At 39.3% G+C, this 27,096-nt stretch overlaps 1 protein-coding gene across 7 annotated transcripts in view; it reads left to right on the top strand.

The window, feature by feature from the left end:
• The window catches only part of RBFOX1 (RNA binding fox-1 homolog 1), a 1,842,789-nt gene that overhangs the window by 464,016 nt on the left and 1,351,677 nt on the right, over positions 1-27,096 (top strand). For all 7 annotated transcript variants that reach the window (XM_087912645.1, XM_087912641.1, XM_087912643.1 and 4 more), the window contains exon 3: positions 19,557-19,589. In XM_087912645.1, the coding sequence (XP_087768771.1) occupies positions 19,557-19,589 (33 nt within the window). The remainder of the gene's footprint in view (positions 1-19,556; positions 19,590-27,096) is intronic.

Below are 27,096 nucleotides of genomic sequence, written 5' to 3'. Positions count from 1 at the left end.
AAGTCAATCCTCTCTTCTCTCTGACAGCTCCTGGAAATACTGGAAAACAATTATCATGTTCCCCCCCACTCAAACCCTTAAAAACACCCCCCTGCCAGGGTGCAGGAGGCCAACTAGGTCATGCCCACCAGGGCCGCACCCACCTAGCAACCGGGCAGAGAACCCCTGGCTAAAATTTTTGAACCCCACCTCTGCATCTAAGCTGATTTCCTCAATCCTGATGTTAGAATCTCTTTCTCTCTCTCTTTTTTTTTTTAACTTGCCCAATTCTTCAAGGAAAGGATAAAAAGGGCTCTCTTCCATCTGAGCAAGCAAAGGAAAAGCTTTCCTGCTTAGTAAAACAATCCTTTCCTCTACCTTCTTTCTCCATTTTGTTCTCAGTGAAGGTGAAGCTAACTCAGCTCCCATCACACCTGAGCCAGGAACAAAGACAGCTAAATGCTTTTGCTCCCTGAACTACTTTGTTAAACCTCTTCCATAAACTAAGCCTTTGCAAGACAAAAAAAAAAAAAAGGCAATTCCATCTTTCAAGGTTGCTCTTTCCTTTTTTCTTTCTTTTTTTTGTCTTCTTATTTTCCCCTCGAGTGGCCTTGGTCTTGTATTCCGCAGATGCTTTTAGCCTAGATGTTCTGTGTCAGCCTGCCAATGGTTATTTGTAACCACGGAACGCTAAAGTGATTGTTTGATTGCCCTGCGTGCCATTAAGTGAAATATTATTTAATAAGTTGTATTGATTGGTTATTATAGTTTCTTTTCTGGACTTCCTAAATACATAAGCAGGTTTAATAAGCTTTGCAATCCGATGCTGGCAGAAATCATGCTGTAGGAGGCTGAGTTAATTTGAATATCTATAAGCAGCTATAAAAATAATATAGCATTGCAAAAATAACTGGATTGTGCTTTAAGATAGGATGGGGGAAAGGGTGGGTGTCCTCCAAAAATTAATCGGGCAACTTTGCCAAATGGCATATTTGTTTGGTTCTGGTTTTTGCTCTGGAGGGGAGAAAAAGGAAAAAGGCCCTTTTGATCAATATTGGGTTCCCTAGGCAGTCCATCTTCCATAGGAGAAGTCATGTTTGCCATCCGAGATGATAGCTAACTAGCTAGCTAGCTAGCTAGAGGGAGAGAGAGAGAGAGAGAGAGAGAGAGAGAGACAGAGACAGAGAAACAGAGACAGAGAGATAGACAGACAGACAGACATAGATAGGTAAGTAGATTGGTAGGTAGATTGGTAGATAGATAGACTGATATAGGTAGGTAGGTAGGTAGGTAGATAGATAGATAGATAGATAGATAGATAGATAGATAGATAGATAGATAGATAGATAGATAGATGAAGCTAGATAGCTAGATAAGACAGACAGACAGTGATATAGCTACTAGCTAGCTAGCTAGATAGGCAGGCAGGCAGGCAGGCAGAGCTAGATAGCTAGATAGCTAGATGGATGGATGGATGGATAGATAGATAGATAGATAGATAGATAGATAGATAGATAGATAGGACAGGCAGACAGAGATAGCCAGATAGCTAGATGGATAGATAGATAGATAGATGATAGACAGACAGACAGATCTAGATAGATAGATAGATAGATAGATAGATAGATAGATAGATAGATAGATAGATAGATAGATAGATAGATAGATAGATAGATAGATAGAAGGACGGACAGATATGGGTGGGTGGATGACTAGACAGATGATCATAGAGCTATAAAAGATAACATTGCAAAATTGACTGTATTGTGCTATATACACATACACACATTCATTTTGAAATATACATACATATTTCAAAAAACACAAAGTTAAAAGATACATTAAAGAAAGGTTTAAAAAAAGCTGTGAAAAAAGAAAGTGGGAGTGCAAGAAAGAGGGAAAAGGAAAGAAAAATAGAAGCTGAAAGTGCAAGAGAGAGAAAAAAAAGAAACAAAAAGAGAAAAAAGAGAAATAGAAGATAGGACTTCTGATTTTCTTCATACAATATAAGTAAAAATTATATCAAAGTCTTATTCTAACAGTAACATTTAGAAGACCCTGGAGGTCTAGTCCAACCCCCTGCCTAAGGCAGGAGATCTTATACTATTCCAGTCAAATGTTTGTCCACTTTATTTTGAAATCCCAGCGATGAGCACCCACAACTCCCAAGAGTAACATTTCTCTGCATCATTTCTATATTCCTGTATAATTCTAATCATCAAATCTCAAAAACAAGCATTTAATTTCTTTTAGTTTCTTGCAAATGGTCCATTACTTAGTTCCCAAGGAGAAATAAAATTTATCAAAGGCATTTCTTTCATCTAAGCTTTCACCCTCTCTGTCAAGTCTATTGTACTTACCATCCATTCTTCCACTGTGGGAATTTGTAAGTCCTTCCACCTCTGTGCATATAAAATTCTCACTGCTTTTATCATATATAAAAGCAAAGTTCCATTAGAAGTTTCCATTAAATGCAGAAAGAAAAATATTTTTATTTCAATTGTACGTTCACTTTTAAAAGCTTCTGAATCAAAACACATGCTTGGTCCCAATATTTTCTCGCTCTGTTGCATGTCCATCAAAGATGAAAAAGGGCCCCCCTCAGTTGGGTTATATTTCCAGTAAATATTTTAAATTACCCTATACATTTTGCCAGCAGTCATTCGATCACTTTTTGAGACCTTCTGACAAGCAAAGTCAAGCCAGATTCACTTAATAAATGTGCAACTAACTTAACAATTGCAGTTATTCACTACTTTGTCAAGAAAGATCACCAAATGGGGCAAAATTCACATCATTTAAGTGAAGGTTAGGTGTCACATCTTCATCCCTTCATTGCATTTTCATCTCTGCCTTTCCTTCCTTTAAGAAGAAAGGGACAGAAGCTGTGTTAAAACAGTGCAAAACTTTATGTTATGCCAAAATCTACCTTACAATTCCATCCAAAGTGTTTTTTTAAATAACGTGAATCAAAAAAACTTCATCAAAGGAGACTTGTTTTATACCATAAGAATTATTTTAGAGATTCCTCAAAGAAGAGTTGGTCACTCTATTCTCCAAAGCACCAGAGGGCAGGACAAGAAGCAATGGATGGAAACTTATCAAGGAAAGAAGCAATGTAGAACTAAGGAGAAATTTCCTGACTGTGAGAACAATCAGTGGAATGTTTTGTCTCCAGAAGCTGTGAGGGCTCCATCACTGGAGGTTTTCAAGAAGGGGTTGGGTAACCTTTTGTCTGAAATGCTATAGGGTCTGCTTGAGGGAGGTCAGAGTAGAAGACCACCAAGGTTCCTTCCAACTCTGTTATTCTGTTCTGCTCTTGAAGATCTGTTTAAGGTTGCCTTGTTTCTGGAAACAAACTTATCATGCATTGCCCTGATCTAAAACACTTTGGGAGATGAAGTGGCCTGAGGGCCAGAAGGTGGTTTTATTTTTTTTTATGGAATAAGTTTCCCTCTAAAAATGAGGCCAATCCATTCAGAAAGCTTTTAAAATTGAGCATTCGTAAAGAGTCTTGTCTGTGGTTGGATAGTCTATTTCCTCTTCCTAATAACATCCTGCTCTTGATACCATCATGACAACACATTTCCCAGATCATCTTTTCTCTAAAAAGAAGAGGGGGGAAAAAATACACAAGAGAAATATTTTGCCCGGTTCGAACTGAAATCCAGACGTTCTAAACATTCAAGTTTTAATTTTGATTTTAATTTTTATTGGAAGACATTGCAGGAGACTGCAGCATAGAAAAGTCTAATAATAATTTTAATTTTTTGTTGTTGGACTCGTTTGGAAAAGATCTCTCTCTCTCTCTCTTTTTTGTCCTTGCAAGATGGGATAATCACTTGTGTATGTGTGTGTCTCTAATAGCTTTGGAGATGTTTGTCTGTCATTTATTAGAAGCCTGGAAGACACATTTTTAATGTTTTTGGCAATGGTTTCTCCCTTCCTCTCCTTCCCCCAAAGCTGCTCAAATTGCATTGGCCTGCAGTGTCGAGTCCAATCTTTTATAGTCCAGTGTGAAGCCAGCGTATGGGACTAATATGTTAACATCTGTTCCATACAGCAGACGTACAAATGACCTTGGTGTATCATCATTAATTTTCTCTCCAAACAAACCAGCCAGAACTATTGCTAGTAGAAACAATTTGAAGAACATCAGCATATAGTCAAACTTATTTAGTCAGTGACATTGATAGAAAGCCTGTTGCCGTTCAAAGGGAAACTCATCAAGGCAGCGGCGAAGAAACAAGTCACCTTGACTGAACATGCAGAAAAGATCAGGACTCTGGGGACACGCTTTCCCTAGCCTCCATCCTTCTCTTCCTTCCTCCTCTCTTCTATATGCAAGTTTATTTTTTCAATACGGAATAGGCTCGTCAGCCTTTAGGAAAAGTCTGGAACAAGATTCGAGCAACTGGACACAGTGGTTAAATACGTAATATTTAACCAAGTCCCTTATAGTTGTATTGCCCTCTCCCTCTCTCTCTCTCTCTCTCTCTTTTTCTCTCTCTCCCTCTCTCTCTCCCTCTCTTCCTCCCTCCCTCCCTCCCTCTCCCAGCCCCTCTCCTCTCTCTCTCTCTCTCTCTCTCTCTCTCTCCCTCTCTCTCTCCCTCTCTTCCTCCCTCCCTCCCTCTCCCAGCCCCTCTCCCTCTCCCTCCCTCTCTCTTTCTCTTTCTCCCTCCCTCCCTTTCCCTTTCCCTGTCTCCCATCCTCCCTCTCGTCTTTCTGTCTCTCTCTCTCTCTCTCCCTCTGTCCCTCCCTTCCTCCCTCCCCCCTCTCTCTGTGTGTATGTGTATTATACATATGTATATTAACCCATAAAGTGTGGATGTAGTATTATTTATCTTCTTATTTCCCACTTCTTCAGATATCTAGACTGGATTTGGCATTTTTATTCTATTAGTATTATTCTTTGCTTTTCCCAAGTACACTGAGTGCTTCAGTACCGGTGACAAATTCCTTCTGTGTCTAACTATACTTGGCATATAAAGTAGTCTTCTCGTTCTCCTTCCTCCTCCTCTTCCTCCTCCCTCCCTCCCTGCCTTATATGCATTGGCAGAACTCCATAGAGAGAAAGCACCTATTATTTGAATGTCTATTGTATAAGAAATAAATCAACAGCTCAGACTGCACATTAGACAAACAACCTATTGGATGCTTATGTTAAAGCAACAGATTTCATATGAGGTCACAATGGAATTTTAAAAGTCACATAAACACATCCCTTTCTTTGACTTAAACAGTTCATTTGAGATCTGCATATCTGGCTCTGATTTGCATAATTTGTAGGGGTGCTTCAGAAATAGGTTTTGCATTCTTTATTTTATGCTTTTTTATTTAATCTGTTTCTTTTATTCTGTTTTCACACCTGGTCTTATTAACCTTCCATGTTTTATATTCTGTATTTAGTTTGGCCTATTGGCTATTCCACAATTAAGTTACATCCTTTAGGAAAATTCATGTCGTCTGAATTCTTGCAAGTTACAATATGGTCTTCTTTGTATGCATCAGGGTTTCAAACATAAAGGCTTAAATGAATACATTGTTGTAAATACTTTTGGTAGGAAATTCTGTAGTGTTGTTTGGGTTGGGATTAAGGTACCAAATCTGCATCTCCTATCTATGTGCAGCAAACATGTCTGTCTACGCATTGATTCTCATTGATGCCTGCCAAGTCATCTCATTGATAGCAGGATGGATTGGACACCTCCCAAGGTTGGAGCAAGTACATTTTTCAGATGAGAAATTAAGAGTTAGAAATTCATTTCAGATCCCCCATTAGCATCCAAGTCTGCTTCTTTCCAAAATTAGAAAGAACCATTTCTCCAACATCTACCCAGCTCAGCTTGGTCAAAAATCAGCTCTCAACAAATATATCCATTTACTGTCCCGAAGGTGATATTTCAAAAGGCAACTGGACTTTATTTTTGCTTGAAGATGTTTCGCTTCTCATCTAAGAAACTTCCTCAGCTCAGGTGTTTTAGCCAAATGTCTTCAAGGAAAACAAAGTCCAATTGCCTTTTGAAAAAGCATCTTTGGGTCAAACTGGATGACTGAGAATCTCCATAGAGATCCTTCTACTGCTTTCAGAGAGGGAGGATATATCCTTTCTCAGTGAGACAAAGGAACACAGTAAAAAAAAAATCTTATCCCCTAATATCTACCTGGCATTATTTGAACAAAAGGGATGGGTTTGCAAATCATTACATTCTCCCTTTGCATCATAGGAAGGGAAGATATTGGCTAAAAGATGAAAGCGACTTTCTTTCCTCAATCATATTGAAACCACCCAAATCCTGAAATACAATTTTACTTGCACATTCTAATTATGCATATTATTCCCCCCCTCCCATACAAATAGAGGGGCCATTTTGTCAAATATTGTCTGAGAGAGATTTGAATTCTTCAGCTACTAATTTTTTTTAATGACACAAAATTTAATAGAAACTTGCAGTTATTTCAGATACACAATGAAAGTTTTATCTTCTGCGTTTCTTCACCACAAAAATCTAAAAAAGGTTCTTAGGTCTTTTGCAAGCCCCTCTTTGCTTAGCTATGCAACTTCACAATATTGTGTGTTCAGAGATAATCTCCAGGATCAAGTTAACAATAAAAAGCATTTAAAGAGAATGGTATCTAACTCACTGCTGATTTTGAAGAAGAAAAAAGGCATAGATGAAGCTTCCTGAAAGCATTTGGCTGCCAAGTTAAGGAACTGAAATTGTCAACAAATATGTCTTTCTGACCCTTTAAAGTTTTTTTGGTTTTCTAGGACAGGAGTGAAGAAAGTCCTTCCAAAATCTGGTATAGAATTGTGATTTTTAGTATGGAAGCTAAAAAACAAATGCAATGGAAGTAAGATGCAGGTATTTTGATTTAAGTTACAATAAACAGCGTTTTTTTTCAAACTTGGCAACCTTCTGTGAAGAATTCAGGAACTGAGTTGAAGAATCTCAGTAGAAGTTGAATTAAACTCTACACATCTTCAAGCTGACAAGTTTGAAAAACACTGCTGTAAATTAAATTAAATCTAGATTTTGTTCTAGTTCTGTTCTCCCTACTCCTGGCACACACAAATTCTATACATGATATGTACGTATGAATATTCAGTTCAGGTAATCATTGAAACAGAATCAGTTTCAACAAGTTGATGGGGATTGAGTAAATCAAGTACCTCTGAACTGATTAGCATGATTTAAATCTTTTTTGGATGGGTGAATCAATTTGGAAGTCCGATCGGATCTAATTCATTCAACAGTTTAGATGTTCCAGTTACAATGCTGTTGATCAAATCCCAGTGAAATCAATTGCTTGAATCAAAGTTTGACCAATTTCCTCATTTCCAAAACATGAAGCTAAATCATTAGACTTTCCGTTAATCACACAATTCAGCCGTAAAAGTTTTATTCTATTTTGCAGCACAGAAAGGATTCCAAAGGTGAGTGAGAAAAGTGCAAAAGTAAATGGGCAATAAAATATTTACCCAAGTGCATCACGAAATGGTTTAGCACCAGAACGTCACAAGTGAGTAAAGGTATAACTAAAAATAGCCACTGATGAGAAGTAACCTCTGAAAAACAGTCAATAAACTTGGCAAGTCTTTCTAGGAAAGAACTATAAAAAGGCAGAACAACTATTGAGAGTTATGTAGTTATAGCAATAGCACTTAGACTTATATATCGCTTTACAGTGCTTCACAGACCTCTCTAAGTGGTTTACAGAGTCAGCCTCTTGCCCCCCCAAATCTGGGTCCTCATTGTACCAACCTTGGAAGGATGGAAGGCTGAGTCAACCTTGAGCCTGGTGAGATTTGAACTGCCAAATTGCAGGCAGCCGGGAGGCAGCAGAAGTATCCCACAGTACTGTTCTCTAACTGCTGTGCCACCATGGCTCATAACTATTTAGGGGTTGTCTGAATTTCTTCCTACTAAGATTTCAGATCATTTGGGAAAATGAATGGCAGAAGCTATTCTTTCGCTGATCTTAGCTCTATGGGATTTGATGTGTGTGGACAATCAAACTATCTCTGGAAGTATAATGCAGGATGTACATGTTGCATAATCTCACCTGACAATGCTACTTACAGAAGTAACAGAATAACAGAGACCTTAAGAGGTCTTCTAGTCCAACCAAGAAGGAGACCCTGTACCATTCTGGATAAACGGCTGTCCAATCTCTTCTTAAACATCTCCAGTGAGGGAGCACCCACAACTGATTAATTAAATCAGCTTCCCTGCTCTTTTCCAGCATTTAAAGGCAAGTCAAATGTTGAGTGAATATGTTATTCAAAACCATAATCAGGTTGGGTTAGGTTTGGGCGGAGAACCATTCTATTATGGCTTACGGGTCATCCTTGACTTGCAACCTCAACTGAGCCCCCAATTTTTGTTGTTAAGTGAGACATTTGCTAAGCGAATTCTGCTCCATTTTACAACCTTTCTTGCCACAGTTGTTAAGTGAATCTCTACCGTTGTTAAGTTAGCTGCATTGTCATGCCCTTGTTAGAGTGGGACTATGAGGGAGAGGAGGAACAGCTGACAGGGAATGGAGGTGTGGCTCCAGAGATTGTGGAGGAGGCTGGGGAAGGGCAGAGACTAACTGGGCAGTCAGAGGAAGAACCAGGACCATCCCCTCTGCATCCTAGGACATGCAGGGAAGAACGGAGAAGGAAACAACTTGGCTTACGAGAGAGGAAGTGGTCATGATCTCCCTCATTGGTTGCAACTGGTGAGAATAGTGTATAAGAGAGGCGGTTAAAACACAGTGTTGCCAGAAGCAACGCATGTTTTATTTTGGGCTGAGGTTATCTTGGTTGGTGTCCTTCCAACATACTGTGCCTTGTTATCTCCTTGAAGCTGGTAATTACTTATCCTAATCCTTTGTGGAATTTCCTTCATTGTAGTTTGTTTTGGTTTTTTATTTCACCTCTATCTGCTCATTAAGTTTGGACTGTATTGCTATCTTTTGAAGACTGTTTTTGAGTACATTTTATCTCCAACTGAGAATTATTGAACAGTGGGGCCAATTTTGAGGCATTAAGGGACTTTTATTTACATTTTGGATTTTGTTACATTTGTGTTACACTCCAGGTCATCACAGCACAGTTGTTCAGTGAATCTGGTTTTCCCATTGACTTTGCTTGTTAGAAGGTCGCAAAAGGGGATTGCATGACCCCAGGACCATCATAAATATGAGTTGGTTGCCAAGCATACGAATTCTGATCACAGGACCATGGGGGATGTTGCAATGGGCATAAATTGTGAAAAACAGTCGGAAGTCCCTTCTTTTCAGTGCCGTTGCAACTTCAAACAGTCGCAAACTGTTGTAAGTCGATGACTTATTCATTTTAAGTAGGTTTCGCGATGGATCGGACAGAACGAGGAGTATCACTCATATCATGGTAGCCCCGGCGGGCTGGACGCGCCATGGGGTCAGTTGCTAAAACCCAACAGCTGCAAGGCCCAACCAGGAAGAGATGGCATTAGTTCTAGATGGCTGCTGGAGCTGCCATAATTGAACAGTGAGTTCATTATATCAAGCCAGTCTCTGGAGCTTTGCACCATCCCAGTTAAGCATCAGTAATAGAAAGCAGCTGGAAGAGGACGTTAGGTCAGCTGAATCATTAGCCCTGAAAATTGCATGACGATCACTTCTGTCTGACAGCGAGACTTTCACACATCATCACCTTCTTAAAAAGGGGAGGTCAAACAGTCAGCTGAACTTGGTGCCGGAAGACTATTAACCAAAAAGAATTGTGGCTCGGGATTTCGAGAAAGTCCACCTCTCTGGGAAAGTAATGCTCTTAATAGAATTCTGCCTAGGGCTGGAAGGGACCTCGAAGGGCTTCTGAGTCCAACCTCCTGTCCAAGGCAGAAGAAGACCTTATTGCCTCCCGGATCCTGCCCTCATCTCCCCATCCTTCCATCTCTTTTGGAGATTGGTGTTCTAAAAAGGGAATTGCCCTCTTCTGTACACCATAGAATTCCCTACGCTACTACGCTTGGAATTCTAGGTTTGGATAACTTAGAACTGCGTCGTTTGTGGTCTGACTTAGGTATTGCATACAGAACAGAGGTGGTATTCAGCAGGTTCTGACTCAAACTGCCAGAATATAGACTTTCTCTGGCATCATTTAAGCCACTGAGCCATCGCCTCTCAACACAGCTCTAGAATTAACCAAAAAGGCTTAAGGACTGGGTTCACACATGGCCCTAAAACATCACGTTGTTTCAGCCTCATGCAGAAGTGGTATTCAGCAGGTTCTGACCAGTTCTGGAGAACCAGTAGCAGAAAGTTTGAGTAAGTTGGAGAACCAGCAAGTCCCACCTCTGACTGGCCCCACCCCCATTTATTCTCTGCCTCCTAAGTCCCAGCTGATAAGCTGGGTCTCCTTTGGTTGCCCGGCACAGGAAAACGGAGCTGGAAAGCAGGTTAGTGGAGTGGGGAGGGAATCAGGATTTTACAGTATCCTTCCCCTGCCATGCCCCCACCAAGCCACGCCCACCAAGCCATGCCATGCCCACCAAGCCATGCCACGCCCACCAAGCCATGCCACGCCCACCAAGCCACGCCGACAGAACCGGTTGTAAAAAAATTTGAATCCCACCACTGATACAAAATTATACGTAGTAATGTTTTACCTGTAAATGACTTTTTTTTGTTTTAATTGAAATAATATGCATGGTAACAACCGCTTTAAACACAGTGTAAATCATTCTAAACTTGACTGTAAAAATATGATTTCTGTAATAGGGTTGTCATAGTCTGCTCAACCTGATTCAGTTGTTTCAGCTACACATTTTCAGTTTTAGTCACAAATTGACTACCGTGGACTTTACATCATACTTAAGTGGTTAGTAGAGGGGGGGTGCCTAAGGGCAATAATGTGCCTATCATCTCTGTCATTGTATTTTTATTCTTGTTCTCATTTTTGTTTGACAAAGTCTAATAAATAAATTTTAAAAAAGGAATGCTGAGCAATACAGATTGGATTTCAGCATTCTGCTTGTGGGAATGGTTGTAGGTTGTTCCACATTATTTCTAGGCCAGTTAAAGGAATAGAATACAGCAGTTTGGCTTCATGTGATGTGACCTGCATGTACAAAACCTTCTGTTATTTAATAGGCTGCCATTTTGTGCCAATGGGCTACCGTGCTCCAGCTATATTTTTAATCACATCAAGAGTTGTAAAGGAAGCCAACTTCTCCTTCCTTCGTATTTTTTTTGGCTTTTGCCAAAACTCATCCAACTGGAAGTCAGAAGCCATGATGAAAATTCTTTAATTTCTCAGACAGATTTAACCATAGTTTCAATTGGGGAAAATGTGACAGTCCTAGACCAGGCCAAGTCCCCAAATGCGAGGGAATTTCTAGAAGCCTGGCACTCTGACGAATTAGCCATCAAAAGACACATAGATATTAATAGTATCTACAGACAATGCAAAAGTGACAATCAACCATTCCAAAAGAGAACAAAAAGACTCCAGCACTTTTCCACCAGTAATCAGCACCCAGATCAGCATAGGTTAACTCCAAGGTGAACTTCAGACCAACAATAATGTAAATGAAACCTTCAATCAAGAAACTGTCAAAGAGCCACCAGTAAACAGCCCAACCAAAGAATCTCTAAGACCATCCCGCATCCACACAGATGAGCAAGTCACCAGAACATAAATGCTCCTTACTACCACTGATGATGTTACCTACTATTGAAACATCTGTAAGAAAACAAGCAAGCTCAGAGAACACCAAGTTGTAAAGGAAGCCAATTTCTCCTTCCTTCTTATTTTTTTGGCTTTTGCCAAAACTCATCCAACTGGAAGTCAGAAGCCATGATGAAAATTCTTTAATTTGTAATTTAATTTAATGTACTGCGTTTCAATCCTGAGCTACAAATATTCTCCTTCATTGGTAAAATGCAACAATGCCTAGGGCAACACCCTTAAACTCTGTTTAGGGAGCTAACTTCCATAGCAATACACCTAAAATGTTTGGGGAACATTTTGTAGGCCTGAGACTATGGTATGTGACAATCACCTTGGGAGATGGAGGAAGAGCTGCTGATTAGGCAACGGTCAGATAAGAGGCAGCTGAGCTCGTAGAAGCAATGGGGATATGGCAAATATCACAGAAAGACCTTCCCTGGTTTCATGGGCTGAAAAGGTCCCACTCAGAGAAAGGGTGGACATTCCTCCACCAAGTTTTGCAGCACTTGGTTCTGCCATAAAACTCTTCTCACTGTTATGTTTTTCCTACTATTCAGACAACTCTGAGCTCATTTTTGCCTTGCAGCAAAATACAATAGCTGCCATTGTTCCCTATTCAGAAGAACATTTCAGAATATTTATTACCGTCAAACTAGACCGGTCTAGTTTCCTGTTCTTCAAGGGTATGTGGGAACAACCTTGTGAGGTAGGAAGAAGAGATGCAGTGTAGATAACAGTCTGATAAATAAAATCTGAGGTCAAAGGAAGAACTAGGGTCCAAGAAAGCATCTCAGGAGGGATCCTCCCTTGTTTTCAGGGGATTAAAATGGTTGGACAGGAAGGACTTGGAAGATTCTGTTAATGTAACTTTATACTTAATGTAGAGCTTATACCTCTGGGTGTACATCCTATCTGGACCACCTCACAAGGCGAACACGCACATAGGAATGGAGCAAAAGCAGTATCTATGGTGGATTATTTGAGTAAGAATCTTGAAGTGCAATGAAGGTATCAGTTATAATATCAGTAGTGGTGCTACCCTCAAGAACAGAGAACATAGATTAAATACAGGGGTGTCAAACTCAAGGCCAGAGGGCCACATGCGGCCTGGTCTACCCAATGTGAAGAGGAAACATGGCAACAGTTTGAGGAGTGGTGTCAAACTAGCCATGTCTACCCAGTTGGCCACACCCAGTGTGGTGTCAATCTGGCCATGTCCACCCAGTTGGCCACGCCCAACCAGTTGGCCATGCCTGCCTGGCCCCCTAAGGTCAACCACAGCCCTGATGTGGCCCTCAATGAAATTGAGTTTGACCCCTCTGGTTGAATAGATCCTAAAAGTGCTTCTTCCAAAAGGCAACTGGGCTTTGTTTTTTTCCTTGAATATGTTTCATTTCTCATCCAAGAAGCTTCTTCAATGACATTGACATAGGGTTGGAAGAACTTAGAGGTCTTCTATCTAGTCCAACTTCCCGCTCAAGACCCTATACCATTCCAGACAAATGGCAGTCTTCAATCTCTTCTTGAAGTCTTTGCTTGGACCCACCTCAGCATAAAATGTACAGTCTTCTAGCATGTTCATTTGATGAGTGAGTTAAGAGTGAAATGAGGCCAGGTCCTTTCAAACTACTTGACTCAATTTACCCCACTTATCAACACAAGTTAATCATCACGTCAACTCTCTTTCAGTTGATTTATTTTGTTGGATGCATATTTTTCCTTTTCTGCCAAAAATGATGCTGAAAGGCATTTGTTTTGTGGGCCATGATTTGGAATGGCCAAACCTGTCAATTATGGTTTCTGTCAGATTTGCTGTTTCTTCTGTCAGTTTGCATTAAAGGAATAAAAAATGACATGAAAATATGTACATGTTATTGTGTGTATTGATCTTGAAAAGTAGCATTTTTGCAAACAGTTTTTTTTTTGCATCATGGTTTATTTCTATACAATATAGACACTAATGTTTATTTTTAGATCCGTTTTCCTGCAATGTATAATTTTTAGTTTCTGCAATGTACTGTTTTGGTATATGTTTCGGTCCCAGACAGAATCTTTGTGAAATCAAGAAACAATAAATGATTTATATATAATTATATTTTTGTGCAGAAATAATTTTGAGTCATGCTAATTTAGTAAGCCAGTAGAAAATGTTAATTCAATTTATATCTTCTCACTTTAACCATAACACCTCTCTGGTTTCCAAAATATGTATGTAGCCAGGATAAAATTAGAGTTCACTTGTTTATTTTCAATATAATTTAATTTCTGGTCATTTGTGTGATTACTATTCTTAAATGTAATGTTTCCCATGTTGTCATGTTGAATGAAGAGGCAGGTTTGAGAGGCACTCTCAAAGATCTGCATTTAAAGTTGGGGAATGCAAGAGGCATTTCACTTTGCTCTTGAGTCTTGCTGTTTTAACCCTCTTAATCTGGTTGCAGAGTGTGATTAACCAGGTATAATTAATTTAGCCCTTAGTTTGGGGGATTATTTGGGGGATTGTGGCATTTGCATGAAAGACTAATCTTTCTTGATCCAGTTCTATGTGTCAGGTTTCACAAAACTATGGTTTGTTGACAAAGCACAATTGACTGGCTTCATACAATGCATGAGGCCAGTGGTAGGATTCAAAAATTTTTACTACCAATTCTGTGGGCATGGCATGGTGGGTGTGGCAAGGGAAGGTTACTGCAAAATCCCCCTTCCCTCCCCACCCCACTAACCTGCTTTCCAGCTCCGTTCTCCTGTGCAGGGCAACCAAAAAAGATCCAGCCGATCAGCTGGGAATTGGGAGGCAGAGAATAGATGGGGTTGGCGGGGCCAGTCAGAGGTGGTATTGGCCGGTTCTCCAGAACTGGTCAGAACCTGCTGAATAGCACCTCTGCATGAGGCTGAAACAATGTGATGTTTTAGGGCCATGTGTGAACCTGGTAACTAAGTCTTTTTTGTTAATTCTAGAGCCGTGTTGAGAGGTGGTGGTTCAGTGGCTTAAATGATGCCAGAGAAGGTCTATATTCTGGCAGTTTGAGTCCTACCACTGTGTGACAGAGTAAGCTGCCATCACTCACCTCAGCTCCTGCCCACCTAACAGTTCAAAAGCACATAAAAGCAAGTAGATAAATACCTTTGGTGGGAAGGTAACAGCGTTCCAAGTTTCATCATATGCTCTGCGCTGTGGCATGCTGGACACATGACCATTGAAACATCTTCAGATTGCACTGGCTCAATAGCTTAAGAAAACAGAGATGAGCACCACCCCCTAAAGTCAGCTACTACTAGGAGAGTAAACCCCAGAGGAACTCCTTTACCTTCTTAGAGCAGTGTTTCCAACTTGGATAACTTCAAGATGCATGGATTTCAACTCCCAGAATTCTTTCTTTGGTCTCGATGGCTGGGGCATTCTGGAAATGTATACCCAGAAGCATTGCTTTAGAAGCTCATAGGTATTCAAATACAAATATATGCAAGATGGTAATTCCCCTCTCAATATACTAATTTGGATATGTTTTGATACAGTGTAGAGTAGTATTTATCCAGCATGGTGACATTTAAGATGTGTGGATTTTAACTGGCTGGAGAATTCTGGGAGTTGAAGTCCACATAAAAATTGCCAAGGTTGAGAAACCTTGAACTAGAGATTCAGCTTTCAGATCTTAAAAGGCATATGTGATTCAGGCCATCTTTCAGTTTATGAATGACCTAAAAGCAGTATTTTTCAACCTTGTCAAATTTAAGTTGTGTGGACTTCAAATTCCGGTATTCCCCAGCCAACACTGAAAATTCTAGGAGTTGAAGTTCAAACATTTTAGAGCTGGCAAAGTTGAGAAACAGTGGTATATAAATCCACTCCAAAGCCCAAATCTGTTATTTTGGCTTTAAAACTTTTACTTGAAACAATTGCCTTTCAAAGATTGGATGACTGATGAGTTAACACACTGCCTCATTATTCAACATAACAACAGGGATTATGGATTAAACAATTAAGCTAAATTAACTCATGTTTCAAATCAAATCTGGACTTTTTGATATTTGAAAGCCTTCTCTGGAATTTGATGAGAAACTGTCTAAAAACGCTGAATCTATTTCGTTGATTCCCTTATACACTGAACAGTCTTCTGTTTCCATCATAGTTTTTTATAATTCTGAGAATTTCCTCTTTGCATTCTTAAGCAGCATATCACGTCAATATTCTCCTTACTGCTATTTCTAAAAATGTATTAAAAATCAGGCGGCATTTTTAGTTCAACCATTGGAAAGGAAGTATTTCCATGCAAGAGACTGAATTTATTTTATTAGTCATCCAGCATTTTCAGGGAAGTGGTCATCTGTTAAGCATAGAAAACAGAATTGTACAACTATATAATTTTCTGAATGCTTTGGCATTTTTCAGAAACAGCCACTGAGTGCAATCAATGGCTGAGTTTGCATATACTTGAAGGAGGCATCTATGTTTAGAACACAGAACACACAAAATAAAATTGGGAGGGACCTTGAGGCCTTCTAGTCCAACTCCCTGCTTAAGTAGGAGAGCTTACACCATTTCAGATGGTGGGTGTCCAATCTCTTCTTAAAAGCCTCCAGTGATGGAGCACCCAGAGCTTCTGAAGGCAAGCTGTTCCACTGGTTGATTATTTTCACTGTCAGGAAGTTTCTCCTTAGTTCTAGATTGATTCTCTCTTTGATTAGCTTCCATCCATTGCTTCTTGCCTTTGGGTGGTTTGGAAAATAGGTTGACTCCCATCTTCTTTGTGGCAGCCCTTCAAATATTGGAACACTGATATCATATCACCCCTGCTCCTTCTTTTCACTGGACTAGCTATACTCAATTCCTGCAACCATTCATCATATATTTTAGTCTTTGGGCCCCTAATCATCTCTGTTTTTCCCAAAAAGCTTTTTCCCCCAAGCCATCACTCTGCTAAACAAATAATTCCCTCAACGCTTTTCAACTATGACAAAGTCTGCACTACTATTACTGTTAATCTTCTCATCACTCCTTATCACCCATCCCCTTCCACTTGTGACTGTATGGTGGCAACTTTGATGCTTGTATCCTTACAATCTATATTGACTGTTTCCTAGTATGATTTGATTGCTTATTGTACCCTGTGACTGTCATTAAGTGTCGTACCTTATGATTCTTGACTCTTGACAAATGTATCTTTTCTTTTATGTAGACTGAAAGCATTTGCACCAAGACAAATTGTGTATCTAATCACACTAGGCCAATAAAGGATTCTATTCTGTTCTGTTCTGTTCTGTTCTGTTCTATTATCTGCACTTTTTTCAGTCTCAGCATCTTTTTCATAATGTGATGACTGAAACTGGATGCAGTATTCCAGGTGTGGTCTTTGTTTTTTTCTTCAAATGTTCTGAAACCATCTTATGGGCTCTTTGATTTTGACTTGTTGTATAACATGAACCCACACACTCTGGTTTGAAACACCCCCCCCCCCACACACACACACAATTTATGGGTTTAGTGTAAACTCTAAATATTGTATGTCCACCAGTGCTAACAATGTTTATAAAAACCAGGACTTTCTGCAATTCTGAAAAGCAGTCATGAATGTAATTTCTCTGTTAAAGGGGTGTAAGGGAGTGGGGAGGGAAAGGGAGGATGAGAAATTTTATTTCCTCCCAGTGGCTGTTAATGTTATTTTTACCCTGGTGTGTACCTCCAATAAAAATGCAGAAAAAGCTCACATATATCAAAAACGGTATTCCAATCAACCAATTTGGGGGAACATCATTCAACTGTGTCAGCTGGGTAAAATAGCTCTCCGAGTCATGCCACCTGCACTGATAATGAGAAAAATAAGGAGAGAGAGAAAAAAAAGATTCTCCTATCTCTTCTTCCGCCTCTGTTAATTCCTTTTTATTTCTCTAAGCCATTGGAGGGTTTGGAAAAAGATTGGTAATGGAATAACACTTCCAATATAAACTGTTATTAAAAAGACAAATGGGTATAGTGAAATAGTAACCATCCTTACTTGAAAACTAAGGAAACTAATTCACGCTGTGCTAATCTAATATACATTCATGGGTGTTTTTTTTTTTAATTATTTTGATTTATGCATCTGTCCAACTCAAACATAAACTCTGGGCAGCTTGCAGCAGTGAAAAAAAAGTATATAAAAACAAAAACTTTATTTTTTTAAAAAAAAACCACAGGTTGTCTTCAACTTACAAACAGAATGGAACCAGAATGTCTAATGATAAGCAAGTTAGTTATGAAGAGATTCGCTCCTGATTTTATGACTTTGTGCCATGGTTAAGTGAATTACTGCAGTTGTTCTATGTAAATCTGGATCCCTCCCATTGACTTTCTTTGCTCCCCCCCATCAGGTGACCCAGATCACCACACTATAAAAAGAATGCAGAGAAGAGCAGCCAAGATGATTAGGGGATTGGAGGCTAAAACATACGATGGATGGTTGCAGGAAGTGGGCCTGGCTAGTCTAGTGAAGAGAAGGACCAGGGGAGACATGAGAGCAGTCTTCCAATATTTGGGGGACTAACACAGAGAGGAGGAAGGAGTCAAGCTATTCTCCAAAGCACTCCAAAGCCAGACAAGGAACAATGGATGGAAACTGATCAAGGATAGGTTCAACCTGGAAATATGGAGGAATTTTCTGACAGGGAGAACAATCAACCAATGGAACAGAAGCTGCCTTCGGAAGTTATGGGAATTTCATCCTTGGAAGCTTTCAAGAAGAGACTGGATTGCCATCTGTCAGAAATGGTATAGGGTCTCCTGCTTGGGCAAGGGGTCGGACTAGATGACTTACAAGGTCCCTTCCAACTCTGTTAATCTGTAATGATAGAACAGAATAGAATGAATGAGCTGGAAGGGACTTTGGAGGTCTTCTAGGCCGGCCCTCTGCTCAAAGCAGGAGAACCTATAAAATTTCAGATAAGTGGGGAGTACATGGATTAACCCTCCATGTAAAAGCTCTTCCATGCTTTAGGGATCCTGCAACTCAATACAAGCTGGTTGCCAAGCAACCGAATTTTGGTCATGAGGCTGTGTGATGTTGCAACAGTCGTAAGTTGCAAGGACTGATTCTAAGTCACTATTTCGGTGCCCTTGTAACTTTGAAACATTGTTAAACAAACAGGTGTATGTCATGGACTAACTCCAGGTTGCTGGTCTTAATTGTCAGGATCGTTGAGTTGCGGAAGAGGAGATGGAAGGGTGTGGAAGTGAACAATATCTTCTCTTAGATAAGAAAATGCTTTGGATGGACTGATTTCTCATGCTCTAAAGTAGCTATGATATTCAAATGCCTGATGCCTTGTATTGAGACATGACAGATCTAAATATGTAATGCAAGTAAAGCTATTTATTTATTTGGTCTTTTCTTATACATTTTAGTTTAGCAAATTCACATTGCTCTTTCAAAAAGTTAGAAGTTTTCATATTCAAATCAAAAATCGAAATAAACTGTTTCTACTTTTCTCTCAAGGGTGCTTTACCAAAAGGCAGTTGGGCTTTCTTGTTGTTTCCTTTGAAAACATTTCGCTTCTTATCCAAGAAGCTTCTTCAGTTCTGAAGACCAGTACACAACTGAATAGAACTGAAGAAACTTCTTGGATAAGAAGTGAAATGTTTTCACAGGGTGGTGGTGGAAAACAAACCAAGAAAGTTCAGTTGTCTTTTGGAAAAGCACTTTTGGGACAACCATGACCTGGATGATTGAGAATCTCCAAATAGATATGTTTCTGCCTTAGCTTCCCTATTGCTGTGAATTACCTGCTAGCTGTATGTAACCTACAGGTGATGTTTGTTACTTTAAAATAAGTAATTAATGGAATTAGTCTTTTCTCTGATCAATGCTGATGTGATGATTTTCTTTCTTATCATTTGCAGGCTTTGACAATGCTGATGACAAACAACATAGAGGTAGGATTTTCTGCTTTGGCTTGGCTGGAAGTATGCCCTTTCCTAATTGTGCAAGCAGTATTGCTTGTAAGTTATGGAATATTCATTGTTGGTCTGAAAAATTTGGAGTGAGTGGTTCTTTAACTGATTTGTGAAATTATTTTACCATAATTTATGGATCTTTCTTTCTGGCTGTCCATCTTTGATCTTTTAATCATTTATTTAAATAATAATAATAACAGGTCACAGTTCATGGCACTTTTTTTTTCCTTTCCATAACTAAATGAACATTATTATATTACATAATATGACATTTGTTGGAAAAATCAAATGTTTTAGGAAACCTAAGGCATTCTTTTAGATGTTTCTAGTCCATAAAGAGTGCAGAGTCTGGCTTATTATATAGCAAGCATAATTGTGGAAGGAACGGGTATATTTCTTTTATGTCGATATAGATATATTGACAAAATGAGTGCTTAATTGCATTTGGGAAAGGTGTGTGGTTTCTGTTTTCCTGGTATTTATTTCCTTGCATTTGCTAAAATAATCCACCATCAATGCTGGAAGACTGGCTTGGTCTTCATTATATTTCTAATTTTGGGTTGGCCATTTGTAGCTCTAGAACAGTTTGTGGCTGTTAGCTTAATCTTATATGGCTTCTTGATTTAGTTGTGACTGGCATAATCTTAAAATCCCTCTGCTAGTGATCATTTCACTCAACAGAAATCCACCTCCACTTACTTCTATTACACCTCCACAGTGGGCGAACTTCCAAAAGAAATTACCCATGAGAAAATGGAACGCCTTACGGTTTAAAAGTTGGCCACTTCTGTTCCAATTTGTTTTGGCGGTATTTTGTTCTTCTGCACAAGAATGTATTTTTACAACCTGTCTCATTTATAGGGAATAAAATATAGTTGGCTGTTTAGACCGGTATTCTAAATCTCAGCAAATTTAAGAAATTGAGTTCTTGGAGGTCTCCGAGCTTGGTTGTTTTCTTGCAGAGGTTTCATTACCCAAGAAACTGATGATATTACCTAGTTGGGCCATGAAACGTCTACAAGAAAACTATCAAGGGAGCACCCTTATTTCAACCCTGAGGTACAAATATTCTCCTTTACTGGTACTTTAAAATGTCTAGATGGGGGGATTCTGAGAGTTGAAGTCCATGCATCTTAAAGTTGTTGAGATTCCAAAACATTGATCTAGAATTTGTTATCATACCTGATGTTTGTTTTTACCTGCATAACTTCCTCTGTTTCTTAGTCACTGGAAAATAACAACCTATTGACAAATGGGAACTTGAAAGTGAGTCTACTTGCATTTCTATCTAATATATTATCCCATGTATTTTTACTTTAGTTTTATTAGAGTTTATTGTAGTATCAAAAATGAGTGGTGTGATAGTTGAGTGTTGGAAAGTTGAGTGTTCAATCCTAGGTAGAGGCAGATGTTTCTCTCTCAGGGCGCAAAGAAAAAAAAATATCTGCTGTGAACTTCACATAGGAGTCAAGAAGAACATCCAGCCAGTAAATGCTCAGCTCCATTCAGTCACCCCTACTCTACCCCGAACTAAAATATAAATATAAATATAAATAAAAATAAAGATTAGAGAGAAAAGGGGGAAAGTAGAAAGAAAGAGAAAGCATTATTTCCAACTCTTTTCAGTGTAGTAGAACACAAAATACCGCTGCAACCTCAACTTTCTGCTTTACATTTATATATATATATATATGTTTTCTGAGGTTCTCGCGGGTATTTGTATGTGGATCTTTGGTTGTTCGGGTTTTCTCCCGCGTAAGATTCGAAGTATCTAGGCAACGTTTCGATGAACATTTCGATGAATCTCACTCTGAGAAGCAAGAGCCGAAGACAGAAGCCTGAAGATGATGAATGAGACTTCATCGAAACGTTGCCTAGATACTTCGAATCTTACGCGGGAGAAAACCCGAACAACCAAAGATCCATATATATATATATATATTAAGGCAAACATATACAGAAAAAACATAAAAACATAAAACCATCTTCCAGTTATATACGCACAGTGTGTCAGTTGGTTACAAATCTTTTGTGCTATCCTTTCATAGTCCTTACTCATGGGTTGCATAGGTTCTCACATTGTCAATGTAACGTATGCTTATATATTTATCAGTTATTAATCATTCAATTGACTAAACTATTGTTCCATCATTTTATACGAGATATTCTAGATTTTATTATAAATTTATATTATGCATTCATCCAATGGTTATATATTTTTGTATTGTACTCTACACCAATCTATTAGTCTTCTATTATGAAATTTCACAGTCTATTTCATTACCATGTCTTTTTATCTAACTATTGATAAAATAAATCCCATATCATATAAAATGGTTTATCTTCTTGTACTCTAATTTCAAATGTCAATTTACTCATTTCAGCACAGTCCATAATTTTGTTAATAAATTCCTCCTGCATAGGTATTTTTTTTATTTTTCCAATTCTTAGCAAATACAATTCTAGCCGCTGTTAAAACATTTACAATAAAATATTTCAATTCTTTATTGTACATTTCTGGTATAATTCCCAATAAAAATATCTCTGGTTTAACTGCTTTACATTTCTATAAGCCATTTCTACAGCAACAAAGTTTATCTAGGTATTAAAGATCAAAGTTTTTCTCTTGCAAACATAAAACCCAGGAACAGCTTCCAAGTGGAAAAAAATTGGATAAGTTCTTCTCTTTAATTAAAACAATTAGCTTTACCAACTCCATCACTTTTTCCATCCATTCTTCCCTTGTGGGAGTTGGTATCTCTTTCCATTTTTTACCCATGGAGGATTCTTTCCTTTTTCAACATATATAATAACACATTTCTAGATTTTCTTTATAGTACATGTATTCTTAAATGCATGGAACTCCTGATGTATTGGAGAACTCTTTCCACAGCCTACTTGTCATCTGCAGTGCAATTAATTCATCATAGCTCCACGCTCCTAGTTGTGATGCCTTTTTAATAATCACATTTTCTTTCAGTGAGCCTAGACTCCTTTGTTTTAAATGTAATACCAGTTGATGGCCCAGAGAGCTTTTTCCATACGAAGCGAGGCTCAGCTTCACAGCAGGAAATTTGCAATGTTCACTAAAGCTAATTTTTAACTATAACAATATGTCTAGGTGACTCCAACTGCTGCAGTCAGATAAATTTTTAATAGGAACCTTTGGTAAATTAAATTGCATTATTAAAGAGAATAGATAAACTTGGCTAGTTGCTTTAAAGAATGAGGACAGAAGTTCATTTGCATCGGGCAAGGAATGACAATCTAATTCACTTACATTCAACTTGAAAGTGCTGTTTTTTAAGATTTCAAACCTGTCTGCCTTGCAAGCATGAATGCTCACTTAATCATCAATAAATTGAATAGCGCGGAGATGAAAATAAAAGTAATCTGTGATTGCATCTTTGCTTTGGCAGAGTGCTCAGATCAGGGGTTTTGACCGAATCCTGTACATTGAGTTAAAAAGCATCCAATTCCCCGCCGCCCCCCGCATCCTGATTTCAGAGTCCTGGCAGAATCACACTGCTTGCTTTCTTCTGGCCAAGTATGTGCAAGTTAAATTTGACATCTAAACACTCCTGAAATCTTAAAGTCACCACAGGGGAAATGATCCCTTGGTAGAGATAATTCTCGTTTCTCAGCAGGAAGAAGGAAATAGAATTAAAATGGCTTGATTTGAGAAGAAAGGGTTTGTGTCAAGGAAAAAAAAAAGGCTTGGATGTTGATCAGAAACCTCATGTCACCCCTCATTTTGTAACATTGATATGCAGGGGTGGGATTCAAATGTCTTAACAACTGGTTCTCTGGGTGTGGCCTAATTTGTGGGTGTGGCTTGGTGGTCATGTAACAGGGTGGTCATGGCTTGTAGTTAAATATTATAAATATTTATGTCAATATTGATTTTTTTGTATAAAGAAAGAACAACTTTTACCCAAAAGCAGGCAAAGCAGGCAGGCAGATTGAGTTGCTCATAGAATCACAGATTCACTTAGAGATCTATCTATCTGCAATCAGCTACCTGAGTCTGCACTGAAAAGCTTCAGTCCTAAGGAAGGTTCGGCTCTGCTTTTAGATTAGCTAGAAAGCAAGAAATCCAATGATTTCCTGCTTTCTAGCTAATCTAAATCTCTTGGCCGAGCAGAACAACCAATGGTTGGGGGGAAAAAAAAAGAAAAATAACAACTTACCAAATCAGGCAAGTTGGATGACTCACATGCCAGGTAAGGAGTGAGTGGGCAGAGAGAGGAGGGACCAGACAGTGGAGCGATTTGCCATTCTCCGAACTGGGGACAATCGTGTGTGCAGAGTTTGCAAGAAATCATCAGCTGTGCTGCCTGGACAGCTGACAAGCACTGTGCTCCGGTGCACAGCGTTTGAAAATCCTCTTGTTTCCTGTTTTTTCAACCTCAGCTGTGCTGTGCAAAACAGCTGAGGAGGAAAAAGCAGGCAATAAAGGACAGCCTAGAGCCCAGGCAGGCAGGTGGGCCAAACACCGAACCAGTTCAATGTCAGCTGCTCTTTGCAGCTACAGGTTCTATAGAACCGGATCGAACTGGTAGCATCCCACCCCTATTGATATGCTAGGAGAAGTGTCTTCAATCTTGGCAAGTTTAAGACTTGTGGACTTCAATTCCCAGAATTCCTGAGCTAACAAGACTGGAGGAGGAATTCTGGGAGTTGAAGTCCACAAGTCATAAAACTGTCAAGTTCGAAGACCCCTTCGCTAGGACGTGTCAGGTCAGTGTTTCTCAACATCAGCAATGGCGTTCAGATGGGTGGACTTCAATTCCCAGAATTCCCAACCTGCTGCTTCTTCCCATTCAAATGACATGACAGCCCCTCCTTTCCATTTTTCTCCCCACAGCCTCTCAGAATGAGATTTTTTTTTTAATAGGCAGGTAACAACGTAGAAGAGCTCTAAAAATGATATCTGCCTGTGCCATGCTGCATATTTTTCAATGTCCTTCCCTTTGCAAATATTCAAATGACTATGTCCTTTTTTTAAATAAAAAAAGATTAGAATCTCATGCATATGGATCCTAATAAAAAGATGGTTACCACAAACGGCTCAGCTCTCTTGTACAATAATACACTTAATGGAGCATGTTAAAGCCATTACAAAATGGACTTCTGGGCAGGTTGGAAGTTGGCCGTTTGTTATCTACAGGGTGATAATTGGCAACCTTAAGCAATCAAGCAGATTCATTCCTGCTATCCATCAGCATATTGAATGGGGATCAAATTGCTGTCTTGTATCCACGGGTGACATTTTGCACATCCAAACTAAATCTAGGCTAACCTAGAATGATATATGAATGAAACTATTACATGCATGCATACATACATAGTTTTATTCATATATATTTATTCACATACACACATACAATGAAAGACGATAACTTTATACAGTATATAAACTGCACACCAGTGGTGGTATTCAATTTTTTTTTCACTACAGGTTCTGTGGGCATGGCTTGGTGGGCATGGCATGGTGTGATGGGTGTGGCATGGTGTGGCGGGCATGGCTTGGTGAGCGTGGCATGGGAAGGATACTGTAAAATCCCCATTCCCTTCCCAACCCATTAATCTGCTTTCCAGCTCCGTTCTCCTGTGCAGGACAACCAAAGAAAGCCCAGCCGATCAGCTGGGACTTGATGGGAGGCAGGGAATAGCTGGGGGCGGGGCCAGTCAGAGGTGGGATTGGCCGGGTCTCTGAACTACTCAAAATTTCTGCAACCGGTTCTCCAGAACTGGTTAGAACTGGCTGGATACCACCTCAGCTACACACACTCACACTCACACACACACACATACACACACACACAGAGAGAGAGAGAGAGAGAGAGAGAGAGAGAGAAATCAATCTAGAACTCTATCAGTTCTGGTCACCAAGATAGCAGGAAGAATCTGAGGCCCTAGGAAGAGTGCAGAGAAGAGCAACAAAGAAGATTAGGGATCTGGAGGCTGATTGAATATCTTCTAGCATTTGAGGGGCTATCACAGAGAAGAGAGGATTGACTTATTCTCCAAAGCACTAGAGGGAAGGACAAGAAGTAATAGGTGGAAGCTAGTTAATGAGAGATCCAACCTAGAACTAAGCAGAAATGTTCTGACAAGTGAGAACAATTAATCAATTGCGACAGAGTAGACCACTTCTGGATCAGACAGACCATGGACTTTATCTTGATATCCAGTCAAATGAATCCTCATTTGGCTTTCATCCCCATTCAATACAGGTAGTCCTTGATTTAAGAGCTGTGGTGGTGCAGTGGTTAGAATGCAGTACTGCAGGCTACTTCTGATGGTTGGGGGCGATATGTTGACACTATAAACCACTTAGGGCGGGTTATAAAACACTGTAAAGTGGCATATAAGTCTAAGTGCTGTTGCTGTCTTCTAGTTTCCAACCCATCTATATTCTGATTTCAAGTGAATGCCCAGTTCAATCAATAGGCTAAGGCATCAGTTTAGACTACAAGCTAATTCTGGAGAAGTAATCTGTCCACATTTAATTCATACTTCTCAAACCTGAAGGCATTTGTATGGCAGGTTTTATATTTTTTTTCCAAAAGGTGTCATACAATTTGCATTTGAAAACATATCCATATTAATTAGTCCTCTTTAGAGTAAAGTAATCGCCCCACCATGCTCTTATTACAGAAACGTGATTTGTAGAAAAATATGGTCTAACAGAAATGAGTACAAAGATGCTTGCAAATGTTTTAAGCCTCCCTCCTGCTCCATCACCCTACCTTTCTTTTCCTTCAAATTCACCAACTGATATGGCAGTTGGCCATACTGAGCATATGGTTTTGAAAGTGAGAAACAGAGATTGATGGATTTATTCAGCTCCCATGGCAGGCTTCCCTCTGGCTCACGATTTTCAGTGCAAAGGGTGCGTGTAGTACAGACTAGTTATAAGCATGTTATCAGGGTGCACTTTGTTTATCCAGAAATGCCATTCAATAAAACACACACACATACACACACACACACAGAGGGGGGGCGGGGGGTACCCATCCTTGTTCTGAAGCAGTAGGTCAAATTTAAGAAGAAGCATGCTTTTAGAAATGTCAAAAGCAAGTGTCACTGCATTAAAATGTGATTAGAAGTGTTTCACTTCTAATCATCATTTTAATGCAGCGACACTTGCTTTTTAAAAACCGACACCACTGACAACTATTCTGCAAGATACTGTAGAAGGGTGGGGGATATGCATGCTTCTTCTTACATATGTGTACGTTGACAATGATTTCATTCCAGGCAAGAGTAATTCAACCTTTGAATTTCAGGGACAGCTATCAATTAGAACATGCATGAGAAGAGTTCATTTGCTAGATTTTGTATTCCATCTTTCTTCTATGTCATAGGATGCTAGACTTCCTCCACCATCCCAACACACCAGCCATATCAGAGATAGATTGTGCTGAGAAAGATTGATTGGCTTAGAGGCATACAAAGAGCTTCCTTGGCTAAAGGTGGC

The sequence above is a fragment of the Pseudonaja textilis genome, chromosome 14, assembly GCF_049901715.1.
Source record: "Pseudonaja textilis isolate UNSWEBS1 chromosome 14, rPseTex1.2, whole genome shotgun sequence".
Lineage (NCBI taxonomy): Eukaryota > Metazoa > Chordata > Lepidosauria > Squamata > Elapidae > Pseudonaja > Pseudonaja textilis.
The sequence above is the reverse complement of the archived record's forward strand: the minus strand, read 5'-3'. Positions and strand labels throughout refer to the sequence as shown.